At 45.9% G+C, this 25235-nt stretch overlaps 1 protein-coding gene across 3 annotated transcripts; it reads left to right on the top strand.

Annotated features, from left to right (window-relative positions):
* Positions 1-1035: 1035 nt before the first annotated feature.
* On the top strand, positions 1036-24923 carry LOC309601549 (transitional endoplasmic reticulum ATPase-like). 3 transcript variants are annotated; one of them, XM_082334610.1, is made up of 17 exons: positions 1036-1163; positions 7877-7988; positions 8370-8542; positions 10741-10883; positions 11869-11999; positions 13733-13864; positions 14274-14376; positions 16192-16325; positions 16595-16730; positions 17796-17908; positions 18554-18718; positions 18829-18951; positions 20028-20240; positions 21602-21910; positions 23398-23553; positions 23921-24075; positions 24493-24923. In XM_082334610.1, exons 1-17 carry the CDS (start codon positions 1147-1149, stop codon positions 24596-24598), a joined length of 2421 nt encoding a protein of 806 aa, XP_082190736.1. In that variant the 5' UTR covers positions 1036-1146; the 3' UTR covers positions 24599-24923. The 3 variants fall into 3 exon arrangements, with proteins under 3 accessions (XP_082190736.1, XP_082190738.1, XP_082190737.1); XM_082334612.1 differs by lacking the exon at positions 1036-1163 and adding an exon at positions 4596-4616; XM_082334611.1 differs by lacking the exons at positions 1036-1163; positions 7877-7988; positions 10741-10883 and having other exon boundaries at positions 8416-8542.
* Positions 24924-25235: the final 312 nt, after the last annotated feature.

The raw sequence follows: 25235 nt of genomic DNA, 5'->3' as shown, positions 1-25235 counted from the left end.
TGGACACATCTGATTCCCCCCTGATGTGAGCAGGGCCAGGGCTGTGGGTGCAATGCCACTTGGCTCCAGCAATGTTTCTGGCTCTAAGGAAACACCACCCAGGTGGGGATGTGAGTGCCCAAACGGACAGGGAAGTGGTACTTGGAGGGCAGCGGGTCATGGAGGGGTGGCCAGTGATGGTGAAAGAGCTGCGGGAGGGCTGTTTTGGGTGGTTCAAGGGGAGCTAGAGCTTCAAACCCCTGATGGGGCAGGGTCTGCGCTGGGATGAGTGGCAGTGGGACCTGGCGGGGCAGTCCAGCCCCGCCAAAAAACATAATCAGGGAAAAGAAAACCTGCAAAAAAAAAAAAAAAAAACGGGGAAAGGAGCCCCGCGGGTACCTTTGGGCAGAGAGGAAAAATCAGACCCCTACACACACCTTTTCACCCGGGGGGAAATGAAGCCTCTGGAGCGCGTCCCCCTAAAGCCTCGCCGAGGCCGTCCCGGGACCACCCCCAACAGGACCAAACCCACCCCGCTGCCCGCGCCCACGCGTGCGACCCCGTCGGCTAAGCCCAGGTGCGCTCAGCGCACTCCCGACTGCTCCCCTAGCACCCGCCTCCCTCACCCTCCTGATTGGCTGCAACTTTCCCCGCGCGTTTCCCTTTCCTCGGGCGCTAGCCAATCGCGAGGCGAGGCTAGCCTGGATGGCCGTCGTGGTGGGACTTTCCGCCTGGATTTTCCCATTGGTGGATTTTTGCCATTGGCTGCCCGACCCGTGTTGCCCTGTAGAACAGCGACGGCAGGGGCGGTGCTGCGATTGGCTGACGGGTGTTGCGCTTGGCTCGTGACGATTGGGAAGGGAAAGGAGAGGGCGGGGCGGAGGAGGGAGAGCGCTCGTTCTTTTTTTTCTTCGTCCCCTCGTTTCCGCCTTCCCGATTGGCTGAGGCGCTGACCGGGTAGAGTTTTCGATTGGTCAGCGCGCGCTGTTGCTAGGCAGGCGAGGCAGCACGGGGCGGAGCTTTTCCTTCCGATGAGTCGGCTCTGAGGTTCAGTCAGCGTGAAGCGTCCCGACCTGCCGCTAGCTTGTCCGAGACCCGCCGTCGCCGCCCGTCTTGAGGAGCCGCCGCCGGCCGCTTCCCCTCGCCCCTTTCCCCCCCCTTAGCGCCATGGCCTCAGGATCAGAGTAAGTGTGAGCCGCCCGCGGCGGGCCGTGGCCTAGCTCTGGCCGCGGCGGTGCTGGGCCCGGCTCGGCCTACCTCTCCTTACTTCGCCTCCGCGCGGCACTGCCCGGGCCGGGCCCGGCGGCGGGCCCGATCCGGCCCCCGATCCCGCTGTGTCATGCAGGCTCTGAGGAGGTGGGGGCGGGGCTGGGAAGGGGATGGGCCGCTCCTCGCGCGCGCCCGGCCAGGCGCGTGCCCGCAGGGGGGCCCCGCGCGCCGCCGCCCCTCTCCCCAGCCTCCTCCCAGCTGGGCCTCCCCGGGAAGTGTCGAGTCATGGAGGGGCGAGGCGAGGCGAGGCCTGGCCAGGCTGGGCCTCCCGCTGGGCTCTGGCCGTGCCCCCGCCCGGGGCCGTCCCGCCTGGGCTAGGCCTCAGCCAGGGAGGGCTTTGTCTTCCAGGCCCTGGAGCGCCGGGGAAAGCAGTGGAGCGGCTGGCGGGGCAGCGAGCGGGGAGAGGCATGTTCCGGCCTCCTCCCGCAGGCCCGCAGCGGCCCTCGGGTCGGGACTAGAAGTAACTTGGGAGTAGAAGGGGCAGATATGTTGTGCCGGGCTGGCCTCTGTAGCAGCTGAGGCAATCGGCTATATTTTCATCTCTGGTGTCTTGCCTCACTCTGGTTTTGGTTCAAGGCTGAGGGTCATCTTTTGTGCTCCTCAAAAATGAGTTGAGTAATACTGGTCTCTCAGCTCCCAGCCCACGTGTGCAAGCCACTTCATTGCCCCTTGAGAGGAGTAAAAATAGAACCTAAAGATAATTTCCCAAATCCAAGAATACTTTAAGTGATGGCCTTGCCAGAGGTACTTTCAGTCCCTTTAGTGTCCATGGTTTATCTTCTTCTTTTCTTTTGCAACTCCTGCAATTTAGACCTACTTGGTCCTACTAAATCAGTTCCAGCAAGGTGTACCAAGAATTTAGTGTCCGTGGTAGAGCTTGTGATGGAAGTGATGGTCTCAAAGGCATATTTTGAGTCTGAGTGAGGTGAACGGCATCTTTAAAAAGAAATTTCTACTTTTGCAAAGTTGTTCTCTCCACATAGGAATCAACAAAAGTTACTCTGCAACTGGGAAACAGTTACTTTTTAGTTGCAATTTTTGGGTCAATGCTGTTGGCAGCCATCTTGCTGAACTGAGCTTTAGCACAGAAAGTAGCATTGCAAGAGCTAATAGAGATTCTTGTTTTTCGTGTGCATACCTGTCTGAAACAGTATTTGAGAACTTGGCATCTTGAGCATGGGTATGAACTCCCTGCTTGGTTGTCATGTGCTGTTCCAGTAAGTGGCTGGATATCAGCTTCCCTGTGCCCAGCTCCTGCCTCCCTGACACCATGCGATCAGCAGCCTCCTACCGTCACGCTCACTGATGGTGCATCACAATACTAAACCAATCCTTCCCATCCCTTTCATCCCCCACATACCCTCAAAACTAAGCCTCAGGTGTTTTCTTGCCTTGATCTGTCTGGCAATGATAGTCAATCTGGGATGATCTGTCTGGCAATATTTGTGTATATTAAAAATACGCACGTTTTTGCAGACTTGCAATTCAATGTATTTTCATAATTCACTACAAAAAAATACAAAATTTTCATGATTCACTACAAATTCACTACAAAAATGCGGTTTCACAACTGCTACCATACACTGGGACTCCTATAGTAGTATGGAGAACGTACAGATGTCTTTCTCAGAACTGGCAATACCGCACATTGTGCAAATTGTCTAGGACTCCAATCCTTTTGAGTAGCAGTTAGAAGAAAATTTGTGGGTTGAATACTGATATCAAAATAGAGATTTAAATAATTTACTCTTAAAAACATTCATATTTATAGCCTCTTACAGAAAATAAACAATTCATCAGATATTTCACTCATTTGCTTCAATGGATAAAATGTTTTATGGATTTTTTTTTTTTTTTTTTTTTTTTTTTATACTTACCTGGGAAAAGTAGTTCAGTCTGTAACATGGATGTTCAGGTTCAAGGTGGTAAGAAACTGCTGACAGGTTTTATCTTGGAAGCAAGTTCATGAGGGCATTGATAAAAAGGCACACCAGCATACAGAAGGCATGACTGTGTTCACTTTCATTACTGAAGCTGGAATCGCTTTGAGTCAGTGACTTTTCGTTGTATATTTATCACAGACTTGCAGGAACACCTTAGTTCCCTACTTTATGTGGAGCTTTGGAGATTAGTAGTCATTTTCAGAAGAATCAGTAATCAGTAATTACTTTCTGCTCTCACTCTTCATACTGTCCACCACAATGCATAGCCTCTGGGCGTTATCACATGCTGAACAAGGGGAGCTCTGACACAGAGAAAAAGGATCAAGTGAAGTAAGTTATAAAAAGTTGTCCGTGTTCCCCCCCCACCTCTTCCCTGTGTCAAATGGGGCTACTGGACTGCTTTACTGAGAGAGAAAAGGGGGCTAAGGATGGAAACTGGGTACCCATTATTGTTGGTCATTAGGGCTAGTACATATTTGCTTCAATTTTATTGATGTCTTGCACTTTATATGCAAGTTTGGCCATTAGCTGTGCCTTTATGTCCTGCTTCTGGCCTCTGTCTAGGGGCAGGCTTGATGCAGGCTTTGAATTTCCTTTTAATTCCAAAACAGCTCTAAAGCTACATTTTGTGTTCAGTTTATCTCTTTGTTGAGTTAGTGAAAGAAAGGAGCGAGAGGGAAAGTGTGTGAGGAAGCTGACAAAAGGGGTGAGTAGGGGAGATGATCTAGAGGATTTGCACCAGGCTCTCTCTGATGGGAAACTCATTGAGGAGCTTTAAAAATTACCTAGGTTAGCTGTCTGTCCTGCCCTTTGCTGAATTTTGCCAGCACACGTAGGAAAGTTGGCAGGAGAGAACCCCAACCCATGCCTTAGGCTTTCCTGCTTAGTATTTTCAGTTCAGGCTCTCCTTCCCTGATGCATAGATGTCGGGGATTGTCTGATCGTGGTTGAAGTGCATCCGTCATCTCAGTTACAGCATGAGGAACCCCCAGGAGAGATGCAATGAGGGCAAATGGTGATAATAATATTCTGAATTGCTACTGGAAGATGGGTAGTGCTTGTCTGTCAAAGTCCTTACCCCTGTCTGTAGGAGAAATAACATCACTCTCCTGTGTAGCTGTCATGTAATTTCTTAACACTTTTGTTTCTTTGTCTGCAGAACTGTCAGGTCAGATAACTAAAGCTGACCCCATGCGTTTAGATGTCTGCATGCTGTTTCTTGGAGATCTTTATTCCATTTTTAATGCCTCCAAGCTTTTAAATTGCTTTAAGTGCAGTAATGTACTGACAACATTGATCCAGCTCTCGTTTCTTACTTAGGAAAGTGCAGATTCAGTTCTTTAGTACTAAAACTTTTTTTTCTCACATTTAGCAGAACTAAGTGGACCTCCTGCTGTGCTGTTCAGCACTGCTGCGTGTCGGAAGGTATCTGAACTTTTTTTCCAGATTGATACAGCTTTTGTTTTATTGAAAGGTTTGGTTCAAAAGCTTCCACTTGCTGCCCAGTTCCTCTTCCATTTATTTTTATCTCATATCCCAGACTATTTTTTAGGCTGCACAGCAGTCTCTGCATCCTGAGGGACAGCCACTCAGTTTCAGTGACAGTTTATGTAGTCAAAGTCTGGCAGTGGTTTCTTATCAAAAGGCCTTTGGATCCACATCTCATGTGCAGAGGGGTATGATTTAAATTCACACTTTGAACAGGCTAAAATTGTTTCTTTCTGGTGTCCCTTAGCTCAAGTTTTAAAATCTACTTGCTAAATTAATTTCCAGTGTCCAGGAACTAATGCTGAGGCAAGGTCCTTACAAGTAGGTGGTTGTTTTTATTCACTGTTTTAACCACATGATCCTGTCTGGCCTGATGATGTATTGATTTCAGTTTTCTTATTGTGCTCTCAGTTTTCCTGGAAATCCCAGACCTTTTAGGACTCTACCAAGACCACATTTTAGTCTGAAGATGGAATTCATGAGCCCCTTCCTGGATGTATCCAGCAGCCTTTCTTGTGTCTTTTTGGGTTTAGAGAATGGATCTGTAACATCTCACCTGATCATAGAATCATAGAATGTCCTGAGTTGGAAGGGACCCACAAGGATCATCGAGTCCAACTCCTGTCCCTGCATAGGACAACCCCAAAATTCACACCATATGTCTGAGGGCATTGTCCAAATGCTTCTTGAATGTTGTCAGGCTTGGCACCGTGACTGCCTCCCGGGGGAGGCTGTTCCAGTGCTCCACCACCCTCTGGGTGAAGAACCTTTTCCTAATGTCCAGCCTAAACCTCCCCCAGCAGATCTTCCTGCCGTTCCCTTGGGTCCTATCATTGGTCGTCAGGGAGAAGAGATCAGCGCCTGCCCCTCCTCCTTCCCTTGTGAGGAAGCTGTAGACCGCAACGAGGTCTCCCCTCAGTCCCCTCTTCTCCAGGCTGAACAGACCAAGTGACTTCAGCTGCTCCTCATCCGGCTTCCCCTCTAAACCCTTCACCATCTTCGTGGCTCTCCTCTGGACACTCTCTAGTAGCTTTGTACCCTTTTTGTACTGTGGGGCCCAAAACTGCACACAGAGCTCAAGGTGAGGCCGCACCAGTGCAGAGTAGAGCGGGACAATCCCCTCCCTCGACCGGCTGGCCATACAGTGCTTGATGCACCCCAGGACACGGTTGGCCCTCCTGGCTGCCAGGGCACACTGTTGGCTCATGTTCAACTTGCCGTCGACCAGAACCCCCAGATCCCTCTCCGCGGGGCTGCTCTCCAGCCTCTCGTTCCCCAGTCTGTATGTACATCCAGGGTTGCCCTGTCCCAGGTGCAAAATCCGGCACTTGCCCTTGTTAAACTTCATACGGTTGGTGATTGCCCAGCTCTCTGATTTGTCCAGATCTCTCTGCAGGGCCTCTCTGCCCTCAAGAGTGTCAACGGCTCCTCCCAATTTTGTGTCATCAGCAAACTTTGATAACAAACCATCCAGTCCTGCATCCAAGTCGTTTATGAAGGTATTGAAGAGCACTGGCCCCAAGATGGATCCGTGCAGAATCCTGCTAGTGACTGGTTGCCAGCCTGATGTAACCCCATTTACTATAACCCTTTGAGCCCAACCTGTCAGCCAATTGCACGCCCATTGCATTATGTGTTTATCCAGCTGTATGCTGGACATTTTGTCCAGGAGGATACTGTGGGAGAAGATCATTGAAAGGGATGGATGTCGATTTCTTACCTCTTGCATTCTTTAATGAAGAGAGGAAAAAGGCGACTTTCCCAGTGCTAGCAGTCCAGGAAAGACATGTTTTGCAACTCCTCCTTTTGTTCACTTAAAATAATGTTGCCTCTCATTTCCAACATGTTTCCTATGCTACCAGGGCTTATGCAAAGCTTTAAAACCTTTTGGAAACAATCTGGCTGCCCTCATAGGCTTGCTTGGTGGTGTTCCCCCTTTTACATGTCAGAGAAAGGAGCCAATACCACATAGTCTGTCTTGGAAAAACCTCTATCTTGAGGGGTGGGGGGACCTCGGGTATGTCACCTCTCTCTGATGTACTTTTAAAAATGCAGTGAGTATGCCAAGTGATGCACTGCTGCCATGGTCTGTTTTTGTGCTGTATAGCTGCTTGCTCTGCCACTTCCCCTCAAGGTTTGATTTCTTCTGGTTATTTTGTCCTTAAAACAGTGAAATGGAGCCAAAGTGTATGGCCAACACAGTTGTCTACAAAGCTTCCTACTCTTTGCTGGTGCTTGCCACTTGCTTAGGACAAAGGAAGACTTTATTTTTTCTTTTTGGTGAGAATCAAACCAAACTGTGCACAGTTTTCTATTCCGACCTTAGTCACTGTCACATCTGGACTACTTTGAGAGAGTAGTCAGATGCCCACCAAGGGGAGTTACAATGGTCTGCTACTGTTGTGGCTGGCTAATGTACAGCTTCCAAGAGCTCCTCGGGAATCAGTTGGTTCAAGTTCATATTTCTTTCGTGAAGTGAATTATTTGCTGTATTAGATATTGAAGGAAATAATTTCATCTGCCTTTCTTCTGTTTCCTTGCTGTTTTATGTGCTCCATTTTGTCAAGGCAAATGAATTATCTGTCATATTTCTTGTGGTGTAGTGGGCTAGAGCTGCCGTGACTCCTGTGAAGGTATTATGGAAAGGTGCTTATATCCTAAAAAAAACCCAAACAAACCAACCCATTTTTCATGAGCACTTGAATATTTCTACTGGTTTGCTAGATTTAACTAATAGGCCTTGACAGGCTAAACTCTTGCAACTCTTCCTGTCAGGGGAGCTGCAGCATTGTCCTTTAATTCCCCTATTTATCTGGGATTTGACACCAAATAGACTTGAACTTTTGTTTCGGTGGCAGTGGTTACATATGATTTCAGATGAGTCTGACTAATTCTTTTAGGCAAAACATCTTACAGTCAGCAACATCTCACTGATCACTTCTTTTCATAGATAGCTTCATAGCTATTTCCATTTGAGGCTAGTAAAGTAGTTATATTTAGTGACAGAATACATTCTGCTTTGAACTCCTGAAACTGGTGCCTAGGAATAATATTCTCCTTTGTCTTATAAACAAGTATGGTTTCTAAAAGACAAGGCAACAAAGAAACCTGTAGAAAATGGAGACCAAAACAGGGGGGTGGCTGGAAAAGGGGGAGCAATATCGCTTGGACTCATTAACTTCTGTTTTCTTTGCCAGTTCTAAAGTGGATGACTTATCGACTGCTATTCTGAAGCAGAAGAACAGGCCCAATCGGTTAATTGTTGATGAAGCCATCAATGAAGACAACAGTGTTGTGTCACTGTCCCAGGTGCGTCATCTATAAAAGCAAAGCATTTAATCTGGTAATATGCAAGCTGTTGCTGTCTATTAACTTGAAATGTAACTTTGCAACATGAATCTAAGTATTTGTGTCAGAAGCTGCAGCAGTTACAAGTGAGGGAGGTGGGTTGTCTTGTTTTCTAATGCTCTTCCATGATAAAATATATTTTGATTCTCAGCTTCTAGGATTCAGTTGAGCTTGTGCCCTTAGTCTGGCTTCAGGATTAGCTCTTGACCGGTGTAGTGGGAGTCTTTGTAGATCTAGTATATTGCTTCCAAGATGTAATTCTCCTAAGTCAAGTAACTCTCCTTCAAACACTTGAATTCTTGTTTTGTCAAAAGCTTGTTCTAATGCTGTTATTGTTTACAGGCAAAAATGGATGAATTGCAACTGTTCAGAGGAGACACTGTTCTGCTAAAAGGAAAGAAGAGGAGAGAAGCGGTCTGCATTGTTCTGTCAGATGATACCTGCTCAGATGAGAAGATTCGCATGAATAGGGTTGTTCGCAACAACCTGAGAGTGCGCCTGGGTGACGTGATCAGGTGAGGACTAGTTTGCGAACTGTTGCATATCCCTGGGTCGCCTAAATAACTTGTGCACTGGCTCTGAATTGATTCAGTCTGTAGCAGAGACAGAGTCTGCAGGAAGTATTCTTACATCTTCCAGAGGAGATCACAGAAATGTTTTCAAGTGTGTCCCCTACATCAGGGATCTCCGTTTGCTTTTGCATGTATTTCTGGCTGTATGCATATTCAGATTAATACTAAAAAATGATGCTAAAGATTCTTGAAGTCTCTTCAGGACCTTCACAAGCCCAGGTCCTGTCATTAAGTAGTTCAATTACCCCACTGTTGTCATAGTCTTCTTCCCAAATTTACAGTCAGATGAATTCACGAGTCTTTCCTGTCTAAATTTTTAATGTCTACAAAGTTAACTGTGGAAAGCAGTAAGCAACATTGTAATTGATCTCATAGTATGGCTAGCTCAAGCACTGAGCTGCCCTATGACAAACAGAAGTTAAAACTTGCTAGAAATGAGTGAAAAAAACCATGAAGCAGCCAGATAGCAAAATTAAAAATCCTCAAAGGTTGTTTATGTTCCGATTTTTGTTATAACATAATTTTAAAATTAGGAATGCTTTAACAGTGTTGCAGGAATTTTGTACACCACTTGCAGAAGGCAGTGGGAAAGCATTGAATGTATACATGTATACATCTTGGCTTACAGGAGGCAGGTTCCATTCTATGATGGGAGTGGGGGGAAAAACGTGTGAGCATTTCTTAAACATAAAAATGCTAATTTGCAGGCTTAAATATGTGAGGGTTGACAGCTCTTCCTTCTGAGTATCTTCCTAATCTGGAATATCGTGCATGTTCTGGGAAAATTGGAGCCTGGTTTCTGACACTAGACTTCCTGGAGTGATATCTGGAATAATCTTTAAATGCAAAATGTGTTTCATACGAACTTTGTAGAGGAGAGGAATGAGTCTGTTCCACCCATCTCTCTACCACTAGAAAACGCAAGTTTTAAACACGACTGTAGTTGGAACAGAACAGTGCTTTGAGCCAGTCTGTGGGTTTAAAATAAAGGTGAATCCTTACTTTAACCTGATGTGAGGTTACTGTTGGAGTAATTTCTAGTGTGACAGTTCAGCCTGTGCTCTCCCCTTCTCTGCTGGGACTGTGTCTGTAGTGGTTCTCAGCCTTCCAGATGTGTTACTGATTGTCTTAGCTTTGTTGCAAGGGTCAGAGAATTTTCACACCTCTTGCTCTCAAAGTTCCTCTTGCTGATCTTTAAGTACTTATTGTGTTACTTTCTGTGGCCTGGTTTCTGCCAAAATCCAGATTCATGCACTAATCACTTCCTGCTTGTAGTCTGTCAACTGTTTTCCTTCTGGCACAGTCTGTCTTTTCCTTTACCCTTCTGCTATATCCTCTCTGTAAAGCACGTGGTAAAAGAATCTATTAAGAGTCTCTAACAGAGCAGCGTATGAAAAGTTGCATGCTCAGCTGCAGTTCCACATAGGCTTTTCTTAGCTGGCAAAGCCAATTTGAGCTTTCTGCCTCTCTGCCACAGCTTGATACTCTGAGCTGTCGCTACAGTAGGCTGTTGGCCTACACTGTAAAATAATAGCTGAAATGTTTATTTAAAAAGGGGGAAGGGGCCTTCAGACTTTAACCTAAATGTCAGTCTCCACAAAGGAGGATTGACAGACACCTGGCTACCCCTGGTTGGTACTGTGAGAGCCTTTGCTCAGAATCAGGGTTATCAGCAACAGGAGCTCTATTCTCTGTAGTAAGTTATGAGAGAGAGAAAGAAACAAAGAGTTTCCCCCAGCTCTCTTTCCCTTACAGTTGGTTCAGCAGTAGCTCCTTGTTGAAACAAAAGTTAGCTCGTGACTCTCGCAGGTCTTTAGGCTGCATTAGTAACTTGTGAATGTGCATTGGGGATGGTAAGGGGGGCTACAGAAGAGCAGGGGGTAGGAAGAAAGTATGAAACTCCCCAGCAGTTTTGGATAGGGCTGAGAGGAGTGAAGGAAAGCATGTGTTGTGAAGACTAGCTCTCTGATGGGCATGATTTTTGCCTTGTCAGCATTCTTATGCAGGTGGGAAGTCTCACCAGGGCTTTGGAGGGTCCTTTCTGGCATTTGTACTGGCCTGGGAAGGGACATCACTGCCTTTTCCGGACTTGGGTGTAAGTCCAGGATGATATGGCTAACTGGAGTTTTCTTCTGTTGCAGCATCCAGCCTTGCCCAGATGTGAAATATGGCAAACGTATCCATGTGCTGCCAATTGATGACACGGTAGAAGGGATAACAGGGAATCTGTTTGAGGTCTATCTCAAGCCGTACTTCCTGGAAGCATACAGACCCATCAGGAAAGGTAATAGCACCTGTTATTGAAGTCCTGATGGCAGCAAGTGTGAGCTAGTCCTGAGACTGAATAAAGAGAATTTCTAGAAGCTTGCACGGATCTCCACGAAGCATTAGACTGACATCTGTAGAGTGAGATTTTGCTGGTGCTGATTTAATTTTTTCCTAATCTTCAGAAGAAAGGGTGATATCTCTTGCTGGTTGGCAGAGCAGCTTGATAGTTCTCCTGTGGTTTTTTGCTATATGGGATGGGAGAGCATCAGAAAAGGCTCAGGTAGAACTCAGTTTAATGAGATTTTCTCCTGAGTTGCTACCACTTGATGGGATTGGGGAGTTGCCCGCATATTAATCGGTTGGATATACTAGCTGGCACCCTGACTAAATTCACTTTTTCCAAGTAATTTAATTAATAACTGGGAGAGTGCATAAAACACAAATATACTTTTAGAGTTGTGCTAGTAGCACTTCTGCTGGAACAAATAGGTCCTAATACAGTATAAACACAAGTTGAAGTTATCCAGCTTCTGTAGCCCAGTTTAGCCAGGAGTCATAGTGCAGTATTATATATTATTCTCCTTCTGGAGACAACCAGTTATAACTAGTAACAACTAGTTATAACAACTTCAAAATGAATTTTTATTAAGTTAGGGCTTTTTGCCTGTTTTAGAAATGTTAAATTGAAACTGAATGGAAAAGAAATGTGATTCTTTGTGTTTTGTATTTAGGCAGAGTATTCTTTTCTGTTGTTTGCTGGTTTTGTTTGCTGTTTGTTTCTAGATGAAATTGGAGAACTTCAACTGCTACAGATCTAAATGGTGCTTGGGTAGTCACAGTACATGCACTTCTTGAGTTTAAAATGCAGAGCAGTGTTAAAAATGCCAACAGTGTATGCCTATGTAACCCACTTCCTTGTCCTCTGGGGCTGCTGGTAGTACAAGGGTTGACATTTTGCAGACATCTGTTGCAGCAGGCTACTGAAATGTGGGGTTTTACAGGTGACATCTTCTTGGTGCGTGGAGGGATGCGTGCAGTGGAGTTCAAAGTGGTGGAGACAGATCCAAGTCCTTACTGCATAGTGGCTCCGGACACAGTGATCCATTGTGAAGGAGAGCCCATCAAACGAGAGGTGAGCAGAATCCTGCCATGCGGTTCTACTGAATCCCCTCTGTCCAAAATCTGTTTTGGTGACAGTCCTTGAGAGCAAGCAGTGTTTGCAGTTCCTGTTTTGACATTTTGTGTATTGAATGTAATGATTAAAACCTCTGGTTTCAGGAGATGAGCTGCTGCTGAAGGTAGTCAGAAAAATGTGCTTCCAGTATCCTTCCTCAGATGCTGAGATAGCACCAATGCTTAGGTTTGCTGATGAGGTGCCATACTTTGGCAGCAGCTGTTTTTGCATCTGCTTCCAGATATCTCATGCTGGACTTAAAAGATGCATCTAAGTCCAAAGTTCCCTTGATCCATAGCAGGGAGGGCTTACAATGTTGCTAAATTTCATGCCACATGAAAAGAAAGCAATTAGTGCTTTTTCAGTGAGAAATTTGAAATCTCCAAATGGTTGATTTTTTTTTTTTTTTTTTTATTATTATTTTTTTGTTCCCCAGTCCCTTAAGGTATCTAGCCTTGAGCGTCCCAAGCTTGAGGCAGCCTGAGTGGATTGCCTGTCAGGTCTTGGCCACCTTACTGTTACAGAGTAGGAAATCTCAGAGAAATGAGCTAAGGTGGTTGTATACTTCATAAAGTAAGTGCCTTTTTACTATCTGCAAATCAGGGTGAGTGCTGGTTTGTAGTTAGCTGCCTTCTGAAAAATTCACCTCTATTTGACACTTGTGAGACTCTGTCTGGGCACTGGATGAGTCCAGTTTGGGCTCTTCAGGACACAGCAGAGACAGGTAGGAGCAAGTTCAGCCAAGGCCACCAAAATGATGAGGAGCTGGAGGTCAGAATGAATGAGGAGCAGCTGGGAGAGTGGGTTGATGTAGCATGGAGAAGGGAAGGCAAAGAGGCAGGCTTGCTGGCAACTGCCTGATGGGAAGGGGTGGATAACCAGGTTCTTCTGAGAGCTGCACCCAGGGACAGGACTAGAGGCAATGGCACAAGCTGGATCAAGGAAAATTCCCAATAGATATTAGGAAAAAGGTTTCCCCAAACCCTGGAGCAAGGCCCGGAGAGGGCAGAAATCTCCAGACCTGGAGACCTTCAGTGCTTGAAGTTCCTGTTTGTAGGGCTTGGACTGAGCCCCTCTGAGATTCCAGGCTGTGTTATGTTATTATTTTAGTGTGGCCTAATGTTACAGATAACTAAGGCCAGTAGAGATTTGGACAGCCAAATGAATGGATGCTGTAGAGCTATACTGAAAGAGTTGGTTACGGTTGGTCTTATCTGCACATCTGGATCTTAACATTCTCTGTTAATTTGAGTCAATCCCAAAAGAAAACACTATATTGGAGAACTGTATGGTAGCTAGGGTATGTCAAGTAGTTAGAAATATCACTTACAGTTTAAGGAATAAGTATATTTTATACTGGGCTTCATTGTTTATTGTTATCTTTGTTAGCCACATCAGAGGGTCACGCAACTTGTTTTGCGCTAGAGTCTGTAGGGGTCCTGGCAGCAGAGGCTGTCATTCAAGAGGGTGGGCTTCAGTGATGTCTAGGTATGTGCAGGCATTTCCCTTTGCATGTCTGGGAAGAGAGAGCTAACAATTGTAGAAGACACCAGGAAGACTTGAAAGTGAGAGCCTTAAGACAGCAGAAAATGGCAACGAGCAAAAACCTGGATTCCTGGGTTCTGTAGACCGGGAGGGATTGTTGAACTATTGTTTTCACTCAAATGTTTAATGTATTTCCTTTTGGGTAGGATGAAGAAGAGTCACTGAATGAAGTGGGTTATGATGACATTGGTGGCTGCCGGAAGCAGCTGGCTCAAATCAAGGAGATGGTGGAACTTCCTCTCCGACATCCTGCGCTCTTCAAGGCCATAGGAGTGAAGGTAAGTCTCCGAGTGCACCAGGTGGATGAGTGGGCTTGCCCTTGCGGATGACTCTTGATGTCAGAGGTTTATGAGGTATTGGGAGGGGAATAAGTAATTTGTGGGTTTTTTTTTTAATGCTGGTGTTAAGAAAGTATTTCCTTACATGTTTTGGACACAGATTAAAGTATTGGCAACTTGCAAAGCAGGAGGATGCTTTGAATCAGCACTGTCAGTTACTAGCAAGGTTTTTGTTTGTGTGTCATGCAAAGTAGTAAGGGTGTTGATAGCAATGCTGGAATGGCAGCTGTTGCATGAGTTTGCATCACAACTTCGGACTGGCTTTATCAAATGCTTACAGCTTCACTGTGAAGCTACTTAGGCATTCGGATACTAGCTCACCACCTAAGTCCCTTGCCTTTGTCCTCAGCCTCCACGTGGGATCCTGCTGTACGGTCCTCCTGGCACTGGTAAAACACTGATTGCCCGAGCGGTGGCCAATGAAACAGGGGCTTTCTTCTTTCTGATCAATGGTAAGTTTTGTGGCTGCTTTGGCCCCAGATCTGCTGTGTGCTCATTCGTCCATCTCATGATAATGAATGGTATTAATAGGGCTTATAGAGCCATGTTGTCTCCCTGACATCCCTCCTTACCTCTTTGAAGTGTGCCTCTGGGGACGCTTAGAGGCCATTTGTGTGGAAGCGTCTGTAGTGGCACTTCCCTTAAGCTTCATTGTTTTGTAGCAGGATGGTTGGAAAGACAGCTTTGCAATGCAGGGACTTGGAGTCTATCTGGCTGAGTGTTAATTTATGTTGGTGAGGGTAGAGCTGGGAGTGGTGAGATTATTCTATGTATATGGGACACTTGTTTCTGTTGCTGCCAGCATGTTCCATTCAGAAAAGAAGCTGGTCTGCTGTAGATCTTCCCCCCCCCCCCCCCCCCCCAAGTAAAGCACAAGACCTGTTCTGTTTCACATAACATTAACTGAGAGGAACTGTCCTGAAGTTATAATGAGTACCTTGGAACTTAGCTACAAGTGACAGAACCTCCTATTGATCACTCTTTACCTGTAGCAGTTGAGATGGATACTGGTTTATGGACCAGATTTTCCTCACTGTTCTTCTGTCCCATTTTACAGTCAGTGCTGGAATAACTGAACATTTGTACTTAAGGAGTGCTGCTTTTCTTTTCTGATTTCAATCACTTAGACCCATGAAGGTGAAAGCAAAGGAGTGAGCGTATAGCACAGCATAGCAGTGAGCAGCGGTAGGGAAGTGACTAGCTTTGTATCTCAAGATATCAGCTGTAAATTGACTGTTTTTAACCATATGTCACCCTTGTCATATACTTCCTAAGTGTGTGGAAGGTGTCACTGCATGCTAATAAGCCAGACGTTTCTTTAGACACTTGTACTTCTATTGCGTAATAAAAATAACATTGTCAGAATTAGTGATGCATTCTCTGTCTGCTAGTCCCAAGCCTGGAGCTGCAGGCAGTGTTGTAGACAGAGCTGGTATGAATTGATGAGTTACTTGTAATGAAACACTCTTAGTACCTGCCTGCACCAGTGGCTCTGCAGCTGGTGCACTTCAGTCAGCTAGCAGCTTTGCACTCCTGAGGGTCAGGTTTCTTTTTCTTGGATCTCTTAGAAGCATACTTTTCTCTTCATTACCACTCCCATCAGCATGATGGAAAAATCTGTAAAAACAGAATAAATTTGTGAGCCTGCGCTAGCGTTCAGCAATTGTAGGAGATCTCAGGGGAATGCTGTCCTTCCTTCTGGGATTGATGTGCTTACACATTTATTTATTTATTCTTTGAGAGGAGATAGATTTTGGGGATTTTGGGGTGTTGGTGTTTTTGTTTTGTTTTGTTTTTTGGAACTCATTTATAGGATCTTACAGAGGTAAATGTATACCTGTGTAATGCAAGCTAAAGACAGCTTCAATATCTTACAGCTTTTTCCTTCCCTACCCTGATAATTCATCACCATATAATTTGATTGCTTCTCTTGCAAGCTAGGACTGGCATTAACTGTGTGTGGTGGCACATTACAGAGAAGCTCACCAAATGTGAAATAGGGTAAGGAAAGAGGCAGCTAAAGGTAGCTCATTGACTAATGCTGCATTCTGTTAGAGTAAACTGAAAACACCAGAATAATGATAGAAAGTAATTCTGCATGCTGTTCTTGCCTGTTCAGCTGCAAATTTAATGAACTTGGTTGGTGGTATTTGCTTTGGCTTGAAATATAGATACTCCCATGTGAACATTGTACTAAAAGAATTCAGCTGCATGCCTTGGGGCTAGCTGCCTCTCTTCTGGGTGCCACAGTGCCATTATTTTTTCAGGTCCTGAGATCATGAGCAAGCTGGCTGGTGAGTCTGAGAGCAACCTGAGGAAAGCCTTTGAAGAAGCAGAGAAGAATGCTCCTGCCATCATCTTCATTGATGAACTGGATGCCATTGCTCCTAAGAGAGAGAAGGTAAAGAAAGCCTGTAGAAGGTAAAGGAGTACATCTTTTTTTGGTAGCAGCTGGTGTGAATATCTGCATTTGACTACAGGGTAAAGCAGCATTTAACTTAATGCTTGAATTCAGTTGGATGTCAGAAGTTGGATATCAGAAGAATCCAGTATAGTTCACGATGTTTCTTAACAGCTCGCATCTGTTGTATCTGTCTGCTCTGGTGCAGTACTAGCTCCTGTGCTGTGTTGTAGAGCTTTTGGTCTAATCATTACTTTCTCTCTCCATAGACACATGGAGAGGTGGAACGTCGCATAGTGTCTCAGCTGTTGACTCTTATGGATGGACTGAAACAGAGAGCACATGTGATCGTTATGGCAGCTACCAACAGACCTAATAGCATTGACCCAGCACTCAGGCGATTTGGTAACCATGATTGCTATCTTTTTTTTTTTTTTTTTTTTGTGTGTGTGTGTGTGTATCAGATACTTTGTTATGGGCTATGCTTCAGGGGCCTTGGAAAGATTGAGCAGAAATTAATATTGGACATCTGTGTGTTACATAAACTATTAACTTGTCTCCAGCTACTTGTTTGAAATTCATTTCTAGGCTTCCAGCCTTTGGTATCACTTTCTGTGCTTTATTAGGTTAGAACTTGTAGAAATAATGAAATACTTAAAGGGTAGCACGCTTTTTCACTTCATCAGTTAGGTGAGGCTATTTCAGGACTAAACACTTAAGGGGTTGTTCATGCCTCAGGTTGCAGAAGGCTCTGAATTGTCCAATTTCTCTTACTTTTATTGATGAGAAGTCTGATAGTTTCTGAGATTCAGGTTTTCAAAACTTTGCAGTGTGAATGAATGTCTGTTGTATGACCAGTTGGTAAAGTCTATAATAGCAAACCAGTCAAGTTTGCAGGAAAAAACGGCCTCTTAAATGTGTGGTGAGGCATTTGAATGCACAGCTATGGCTAGAGGAAAATGATAGTATACATACCTTAGTTAATATTGCAGTAATACGTAGGTTTCCTGCCTCTCCAGATATTGGGGCAGTTCATGTTTTTCACCACTTGGGTACTGCTATGAAAGTTCTGAAAAATTAAATCTTTCGGTATTTGTGGACTCCTGTGCTGAGGACATAAAGGTAGGAATAAGCAAAAATGTCTTATGGTGTGTCGGTTAGGGGAAGCATATTTTCCTATAAATGAGGCTTGGAAAAAAAAAAACAGAAATCCTCTGTGTTTATATAATCTTGAACTCTAGTTAATACAGTAGTCTCAATTTCCCTAAATGGCTAAAGCCTTTCCTCCTTCTCTGATCTGACTCTACTACTGTGCTGATAGATGCTGCAGAGAAACCCAAAGCTCTGGCATTTTCTGAAATTGTATGTGTTTGTGGCTCATCATCATGTTCCTCTGTCAGAGGAAGGTGGCAACTGCAGCTCCTTTAGTTCACAGAATCAGCAGCTCAACGTATGTTTTGTACTCCCCAGGTCGTTTTGACAGAGAGGTAGATATTGGTATCCCAGATGCCACTGGGCGCCTGGAGATCCTGCAGATCCACACAAAAAATATGAAACTGGCTGATGATGTGGATCTGGAACAGGTGAGTAGCATGCTATTAGGAAAGCTTGTCTCTGCAGGCATACGTTCCTGATGCTCTGTTTTGTAGTGGAAGAGTTGTTATGGCTTGATTGTGTAAATGTAGTTGCTCGTTTAGGACAGCATGAAACTGGGCGAATGTGTGATCTCTGGGCTTCCTTCTAACTAGTTTACCAGTGACCAAAAATCTTCACTCGCTAGTGAAGAATGGCATGACTAAATGAAACAAACGTGTATCAGTCCAGTCTGGAAGTGCCTTGCCACTGTCCTCCTGGGTTTGTTTGCTGTGGTATTCTCTTTAAAAATAAAGCAAGCCTGAAACAGTGCTCACAGAGCTGGGTGAACGTTGTGGTGATACTGGATGGTTACTGTAATCTCTGTCCTGAATGAAGAACTGCAGTCCTCAGAGTTATCTTTCTGCACACCATCTGAATTCCAGTTGCAGCTTTGATCTCAAGTAGGAGGTGGAACAGCAGTGTCTTTATCTGTTAAATATGTGATAGCACTCATCTTGAATTTGCAGCAGAGCACTGATGTTCTTGTCCTGCAGAGTTTTGTTGCACCTCTGAGTGAGTGACCAGAGCATGCATTGCCCTTGCAGAGTGCTTGCTTATATCCCTGTGAGTCATAGTCAGTGCTCTGCTTTCAGGTGGCAAACGAGACCCATGGCCATGTTGGTGCTGACTTGGCTGCTCTTTGCTCAGAAGCTGCTCTTCAGGCTATCAGAAAGAAGATGGATCTCATAGACCTAGAAGATGAAACCATTGATGCTGAAGTGATGAACTCACTGGCTGTGACCATGGATGACTTCAGGGTAATGCAGGAGTGTCCCTCTTTCTTTTGGGTGCAATGTCTAATTGCTTATCTGAAGCATGTGAACATAACATGTTAGAATTCATATAATGCTGTTTCTTCTAACGATAGTGGGCTCTGAGCCAGAGCAATCCTTCTGCTCTTCGGGAGACTGTGGTGGAGGTGCCACAAGTTACCTGGGAAGATATTGGTGGTCTAGAAGATGTAAAGAGAGAACTCCAGGAGCTTGTACAGGTAAAGGTTTCCAACAGATTTTTGCCTAGTCAGCTTGAAAAATAATAATAAAATCCAGAACCTCTTCACATTCCTGTTTGGGCTGTGAACAGGGTAAATGCAGAGTTTTTATGGTATTTTCTTGCAATGGACTGAAAATACCATGCTGTTCCATCTTAGTGAACTTAGGGAGAGGAAGATGCTGGGAAGCAGCATCAGGCTTTCCTTAGCTGAGTCTACAGTGACATCTTGGGTGAATGTTTTGCTACATACAGAAACAGCAGCAGTTCTGCTTCTCTTAAGTGGAGACCAGCAGTGGGATCACTGCTGAGAATCCTGTTACGTGGTGGCTTTATATGACAGAAAGTGGATGAAGATTCTCATACAGAGAGCCTCTGAAGCATTAGCATAGGGATAGGTGAGAAGTAATTGTGAAGCCTTCTATGAAAGGAGAGGCTGGAACAAAGTCATGAATGGTCTCTGGAAACTTCTGGTGCCTGCCTGCGTTGGGGTGGTTTGGGTTTGATATGTCCCTGCTTTCAGTTGGCACTGTAGAAACAGCTTGTCTGAATAAAAGAATCTACTTTTCAGTCTAATTTTCTGGCGTTAAAATCATCACCTATGACCTTGTTGTGGAGGATAAATGCTCACATCGGACACCTTGCCTGTCTCTGGAGGGCAGAGCAAATAGGTTAGATAATGAGCTGTTCCCTTTTGCTTCTGCAGGGCAGAGTGAAGCTGGGGTTAAGTGTGCTGGAAAACTACCTGAACTGGTACTTAGTTCATAGGTAGAAATAGACTGTTTAAGGCAGCTTTACAATTTAGCTGTGGTGCTTTTCAAACCAGCACCCATTTAAAAACTCCAGTGGCGCCAAGCAGGCAGAATCTTGTGTTTAACCCACCAGAAGTTTCAGGTAGTGTTTCTGGTAGGAGCAGAACAAAAACTGATCTAGTGAAAGATGTCCCTGTCCATGGCAGGGAGGTTGGATTAGATGATCTTTGAAGGTCCCTTCCAACCCAAACCGTTCTGTGATTCTAAGGTACAGACCTGTTCTGGGTCATCACGAGAGGTTTTTGTTTGTTTTGTTCTCCTTCAGTATCCTGTGGAGCACCCAGACAAGTTCCTCAAATTTGGCATGACCCCATCGAAAGGGGTTCTGTTCTATGGGCCACCCGGTTGTGGTAAGACACTGTTGGCCAAAGCCATTGCCAATGAATGCCAGGCAAACTTCATTTCCATTAAGGGGCCAGAATTGCTCACCATGTGGTTTGGTGAGTCTGAAGCTAACGTGCGTGAGATCTTTGACAAGGTAAGTGTATCTTCTACTCCTTGTGCTATGTTTGTGCTGAGATACCCCCAAAACATTGTCTTCACTGCACTTGTCTTACTGGCCTGGTTCTTGTTTGTGTGTTTTGTGTTTTCCCCACTTGCACTGAGAGCAGAGGCTGCTTTCCTGATGTTAGGGAATTAATTCTCTTTGGCAACATAGTTATTTAAATGGTTTTCTCCTGCTGCAATTTGTATCTGTTGTTACAGGATGATAAATGCCCCAGTGTCTTAGCAGTGAGGCTAGCATTAGGATGGCATAGATATTCTCTGCAAAATTTACTTTGATACCTCATTAGCCATCACCTTCTACAGATTTTCAAAACATGCTACGGATTTTTCTTCTGCAGTTGGACTAGATGATCATTGTAGGTCCCTTCCAACTGAAATATTCTATTCTATTCTATTCTATTCTATTCTATTCTATTCTATTCTATTCTATTCTATTCTATTCTATTCTATTCTTGTCCTGCAATATATATGGCTTAGAAAGGAGCTCACTCCTACTACCTAGTTCCCCTGTAGATAGCGTGACCTCCTGGGACAGGAGGTATCTGCATGGATTATCTTGGGAATCCTCACTCCTGTGGTCAGGGAAGGTGCTGAAAGAGCAAAGTTGGAAGGAGAGTGAGAGAGAAAAATTTAGGTTGAGAGGGAACCTCAGAGGCCAGCTGTTTGTCCAGAGTAGGGAGATAACTTAGAAATTCAACCAGGTTGCTCAGGGCCTCGTGTTCTGAACATGTGCTAAGGATGGAGAATACCTGACCTCTCTGGGCATTGTGCTAGTGTTTGAGCTCTCTCATTGTGAAGAAATATTTTTTTCCTTATTTCTAACTGGAATTTTCTTTGCAGCCATTTGTGCCTGTGGTCTTTCATCCTTTCACTGCATACCTCAAAGAAGGATCTGGCTCCCTTTTCCCTATAACTACCCATTAGGTAGCTGAAGACAGTGATTGGATTTCTCCCTTCCATTTGATATATCTTGCCTACTGATACTTGAGTGCCTAAAAAACCAATTGACATCCCCAGATCTTGCAGGGAGAGTTCTGGTCCTGGCAAATTGGCTCCAGCTTTTCCTCTAGGCACTGGAGTTACCACCCTTCTGCTTGGTTCACAGTGCTCCTAGCTTTGGGGAAATTCAGCTTGTTGTTCAGGAGAATTTAATTGAGGGTTTGTGTGGCAGGAGACTGTTCCGGAGCAGCTCCTCCAAGCTCTCCTTGCAGCAGCAGTGCTCTGGTACTCCTCTGAGCTGCTTTAATTGTAGGGTAGGCTTAGTGCGAAATTGGCGTGCTCCTCGCCTGGTGGTATTAACATGGAGTAATTGTTCCCATTTGCTTTTTGAAGGCCCGCCAAGCAGCCCCTTGCGTGCTCTTCTTTGATGAGCTGGACTCCATTGCAAAGGCTCGAGGTGGGAATATCGGTGATGGTGGTGGTGCTGCAGACCGTGTCATCAACCAGATCCTGACAGAGATGGATGGCATGTCCACCAAGAAAAACGTCTTCATCATCGGTGCCACCAACAGGCCAGACATCATCGACCCAGCCATCTTGCGCCCCGGCCGCCTGGATCAACTCATCTACATCCCCCTGCCTGATGAGAAGTCCCGGGTTGCTATTCTTAAGGCCAACTTGAGGAAATCACCAGTTGCCAAGGTAGGATCTGCACCCTGACTGTGTCTGACTTGGGTTTGCTATGTGCTGCATGTGCTCCTCACAAGCTGGGGATAGAGCAGAGGGCTGGTGACTGCTCCATGCAGTACAGAGCTGGGAAACCTTCAGTCCCTGAAGGATTGAAATGAAGAGGTAGGGGGAGGCTTGAGACTAGGTATCAACGAAGCTAGGTGTTGGTGTGTAAGCATAGCAGGTCTTTATCACATAGTGGAGTTCTGCCCACTGCGTGAGACCAGGAAAGCCTGTTATGGCAAGATGGAAAAGATTCTTATACTCTGAAAGAAAAGTAAATGTAGAAAACAGGGGTGGGAAATGGAAACTGAAGAGGAACTACTGCAGTTAATTGTTGCTGAACTCTATCATAGGCAAGAGCTATGCCCCTTGCCTGGGGAGCAGGCAATAATGCAACTGATTGATTGATAGTTAATCAGAGAAAAGCAGATGTCAAGTGAGAGCTCAAGCTATTTTATGCCAAGCTTACCTTTTTAGGTGCTGTTGGGAAGGAAAGCTTCAAAGGAGGTTGCAGTACTGCTCCCTCAGTTGAGAGGGAGGAGGAGGTTGGTTGTCTTGGTCTGCCTGTGCCCCATCTCCATTTCCAGTCTGACAGTGTTTCATTTGACTCCTAATGCTGAGACCTGAGCAAAACATATCCTAAATCTACAAGTCAACCTGCCTCTTCTTGAGGGTGAACAGTGCAGAGGCATTCTCCCCCTCTATTCCGCTCTCGTGAGGCCCCACCTGGAGTACTGTGTTTAGCTCTGGGGCCTCCAGCATAAGACAGACATGGACCTGTTGGAGCGGGTCCAGAGGAGGGCCATGAAGATGATCAGGGGGCTGGAGCACCTCTCCTATGAGGACAGGCTGAGAGAGTTGGGGTTGTTCAGCCTGGAGAATAGAAGGCTCCAGGGAGACCTTATTGCAGCCTTCCAGTACTTAAGGGGGGACTACAGGAAAGATGGGGAGGGACTCTTTATCAGGGAGTGTAGTGATAGGACAAGGGATAACGGTTTTAAACTGAAAGAGGGTAGATTTAGATTAGCTATTAGGAAGAAATTCTTTATGATGAGGGTGGTGAGACACTGGAACAGAGAAGTTGTGGATGCCTCCTCACTGGAAGTGTTCAAGGCCAGGTTGGATGGGGCTTTGAGCAACCTGATCCCTGCCTGTGGCAGGGGGGTTGGAACCAGATGATCTTTAAGGTCCCTTCCAACCCAAACCATTCTATGATTTACAGCTGCTTTGCAGGGTCTTGCTGGGTGTGTGGGGAGTGTGGCCTGCCTTTGTATGTGGTTAACTTTTCCCAAAAACAAGAACCTTAACAGCTCATCTTTTCAAAATTGGCCAAAGTTAAGGCAGCACCTTGATACCATGGGATCTAAAGACACATCTTTGTCACCTGAGGGTGTAAGGTGTAAAGGACAGGCCTCTCTTGGTTGGTTGGTTGGTTTGTTTGTTTGTTTTTTCACTAGGATGTCGACCTGGATTTCCTAGCTAAGATGACCAATGGCTTTTCGGGGGCTGACCTGACAGAAATTTGCCAGCGTGCCTGCAAACTGGCCATCCGTGAGTCCATCGAGAGTGAGATCAGGCGAGAACGTGAGAGGCAGACCAACCCTTCCGCTATGGTGAGTGGGGCACTCTGAGCTTTCCCCGCTTGTGAGATGGGCAGCCCGCCTCTGCCCGTGGGTGAGGCGGGATGCGTTCCTCTCCATAATCCTTGGATGGGGATGAGTGGGCTCTCAGCACAGAGCGTGGAGCTGGAGCACTTTGTTCTCATCTTGTGGGAGGCCGAGGCCCTCCTGGGGTGCCTCATTGTCAGCATTGCTCAGAAGGCCCCTGCTGCAGCTGTAACTCACAGTCTGCCACAGTGTCCCTCTCCAGCCCCTACTTTGGCAGGCATTGGAGCATCCTGGCCTAGAGGGAGGCCATGGGCAGCTGTCAGGCCGTGGAGCTTGGGCACACAGCTCACCTGGGCCCTCTGTCCTGCTGCAGGAAGTGGAGGAGGACGACCCAGTTCCCGAGATACGCAGGGATCACTTTGAGGAGGCCATGCGCTTTGCTCGACGCTCTGTCAGTGACAATGACATCAGGAAATACGAGATGTTTGCACAGACTCTACAGCAGAGCCGTGGCTTTGGCAGCTTCAGGTAACTGTGGGGGAGTGGGGGGAGGGCAGCGTGGCTCAGCCAGCCCCAGAACAGATCACCGAGGCAGCTTTCTGCTGGATTCTGGGTAACAAATTCCCTCTTCCACCACATTTTCCCATTCTCCCCAGTGTGTATAGCAGCCAGCTGAGCATGTGGCGGGTGTAGGCTGTGCTGCAGGTCAGTTGTAGCTGCTCTGTTAGTGCTCCTGAATTCCATCAACCCTTTTTTCCTTTAACACAAGTGACATCCAGCAGTTGTATAAGCCTTTTGCATTACCTGCTGTAAGGCTTCATCCCATTTCTCCTGTGTGTCCTACTTGGCACCAGGGTGTTGGTGTGGAGGGAGGGGATCATGCTGAGCTGTGAGGAGGCATTTGAACAGCATCTCTTCTCTCCCCTTCTGCACCACTGCATGCAGGTTCCCATCGGGTAACCAGAGCGGCGCCAGTCCGAGTCAAGGCACAGGAGGTGGCAGCGGGGGCAATGTGTACAGTGAAGACAATGACGATGATCTCTATGGTTAACTCACTGTCCTCTGTGGACCAAACTCCAAATCAGGCCACATTGTACAGGGAAAAATCCAATGTTCAATGGACTCTCAGCTTCTTTAGTCCTCAGTCAGAACAGTGTAGCTGCACGTCAGACTTTGTACAGGGAATGTTTTCTGCAAACACAAATCCAGACCGCTATTCAGTTGAGAGGCAGACCGTGAATTAACAAGGAGGGGAACTGACTTAATTTCTGAGAAATTTCTGTTCTAGTTTATGTGGCAGAATCAGCAGCTTTAGCAAAGAGTACAATGCTAGCCTGTATAAAAAATATCCCACAAAAATAATAAAAAAAATTAATAAAAATCCCACAAAACTCTAGCCAGGCCCTGGCAATTCCTTTGTGTGGGACTGGGGCAGCGTAGCTTGTGCTGTCTCTGTAAACCCTGTGTCTCACATGCTATCTTGAGCACTCAGTCTGGTGGAGCCCATCTGTATGCATGCTTCCCTGGTCTGTTCGAGGTTGCTCTTCATTCTTATGCCTCTTAGCCCAAGTTAACAGCAGAAATTGTTTTGGCAGTCTCTCTCCCCTGCCCTAGTTTGGCAGGAAGCACCAAGTAAGAGAGCCTGGTAGCAGGTATCTCTTACTTCTCCCATGCTGGCCCTGAGCTGT

The sequence above is a fragment of the Platalea leucorodia genome, assembly GCF_965183815.1.
Source record: "Platalea leucorodia genome assembly, chromosome: W".
NCBI lineage: Eukaryota > Metazoa > Chordata > Aves > Pelecaniformes > Threskiornithidae > Platalea > Platalea leucorodia.
This window is presented reverse-complemented; position numbering and strand designations above follow the sequence as displayed.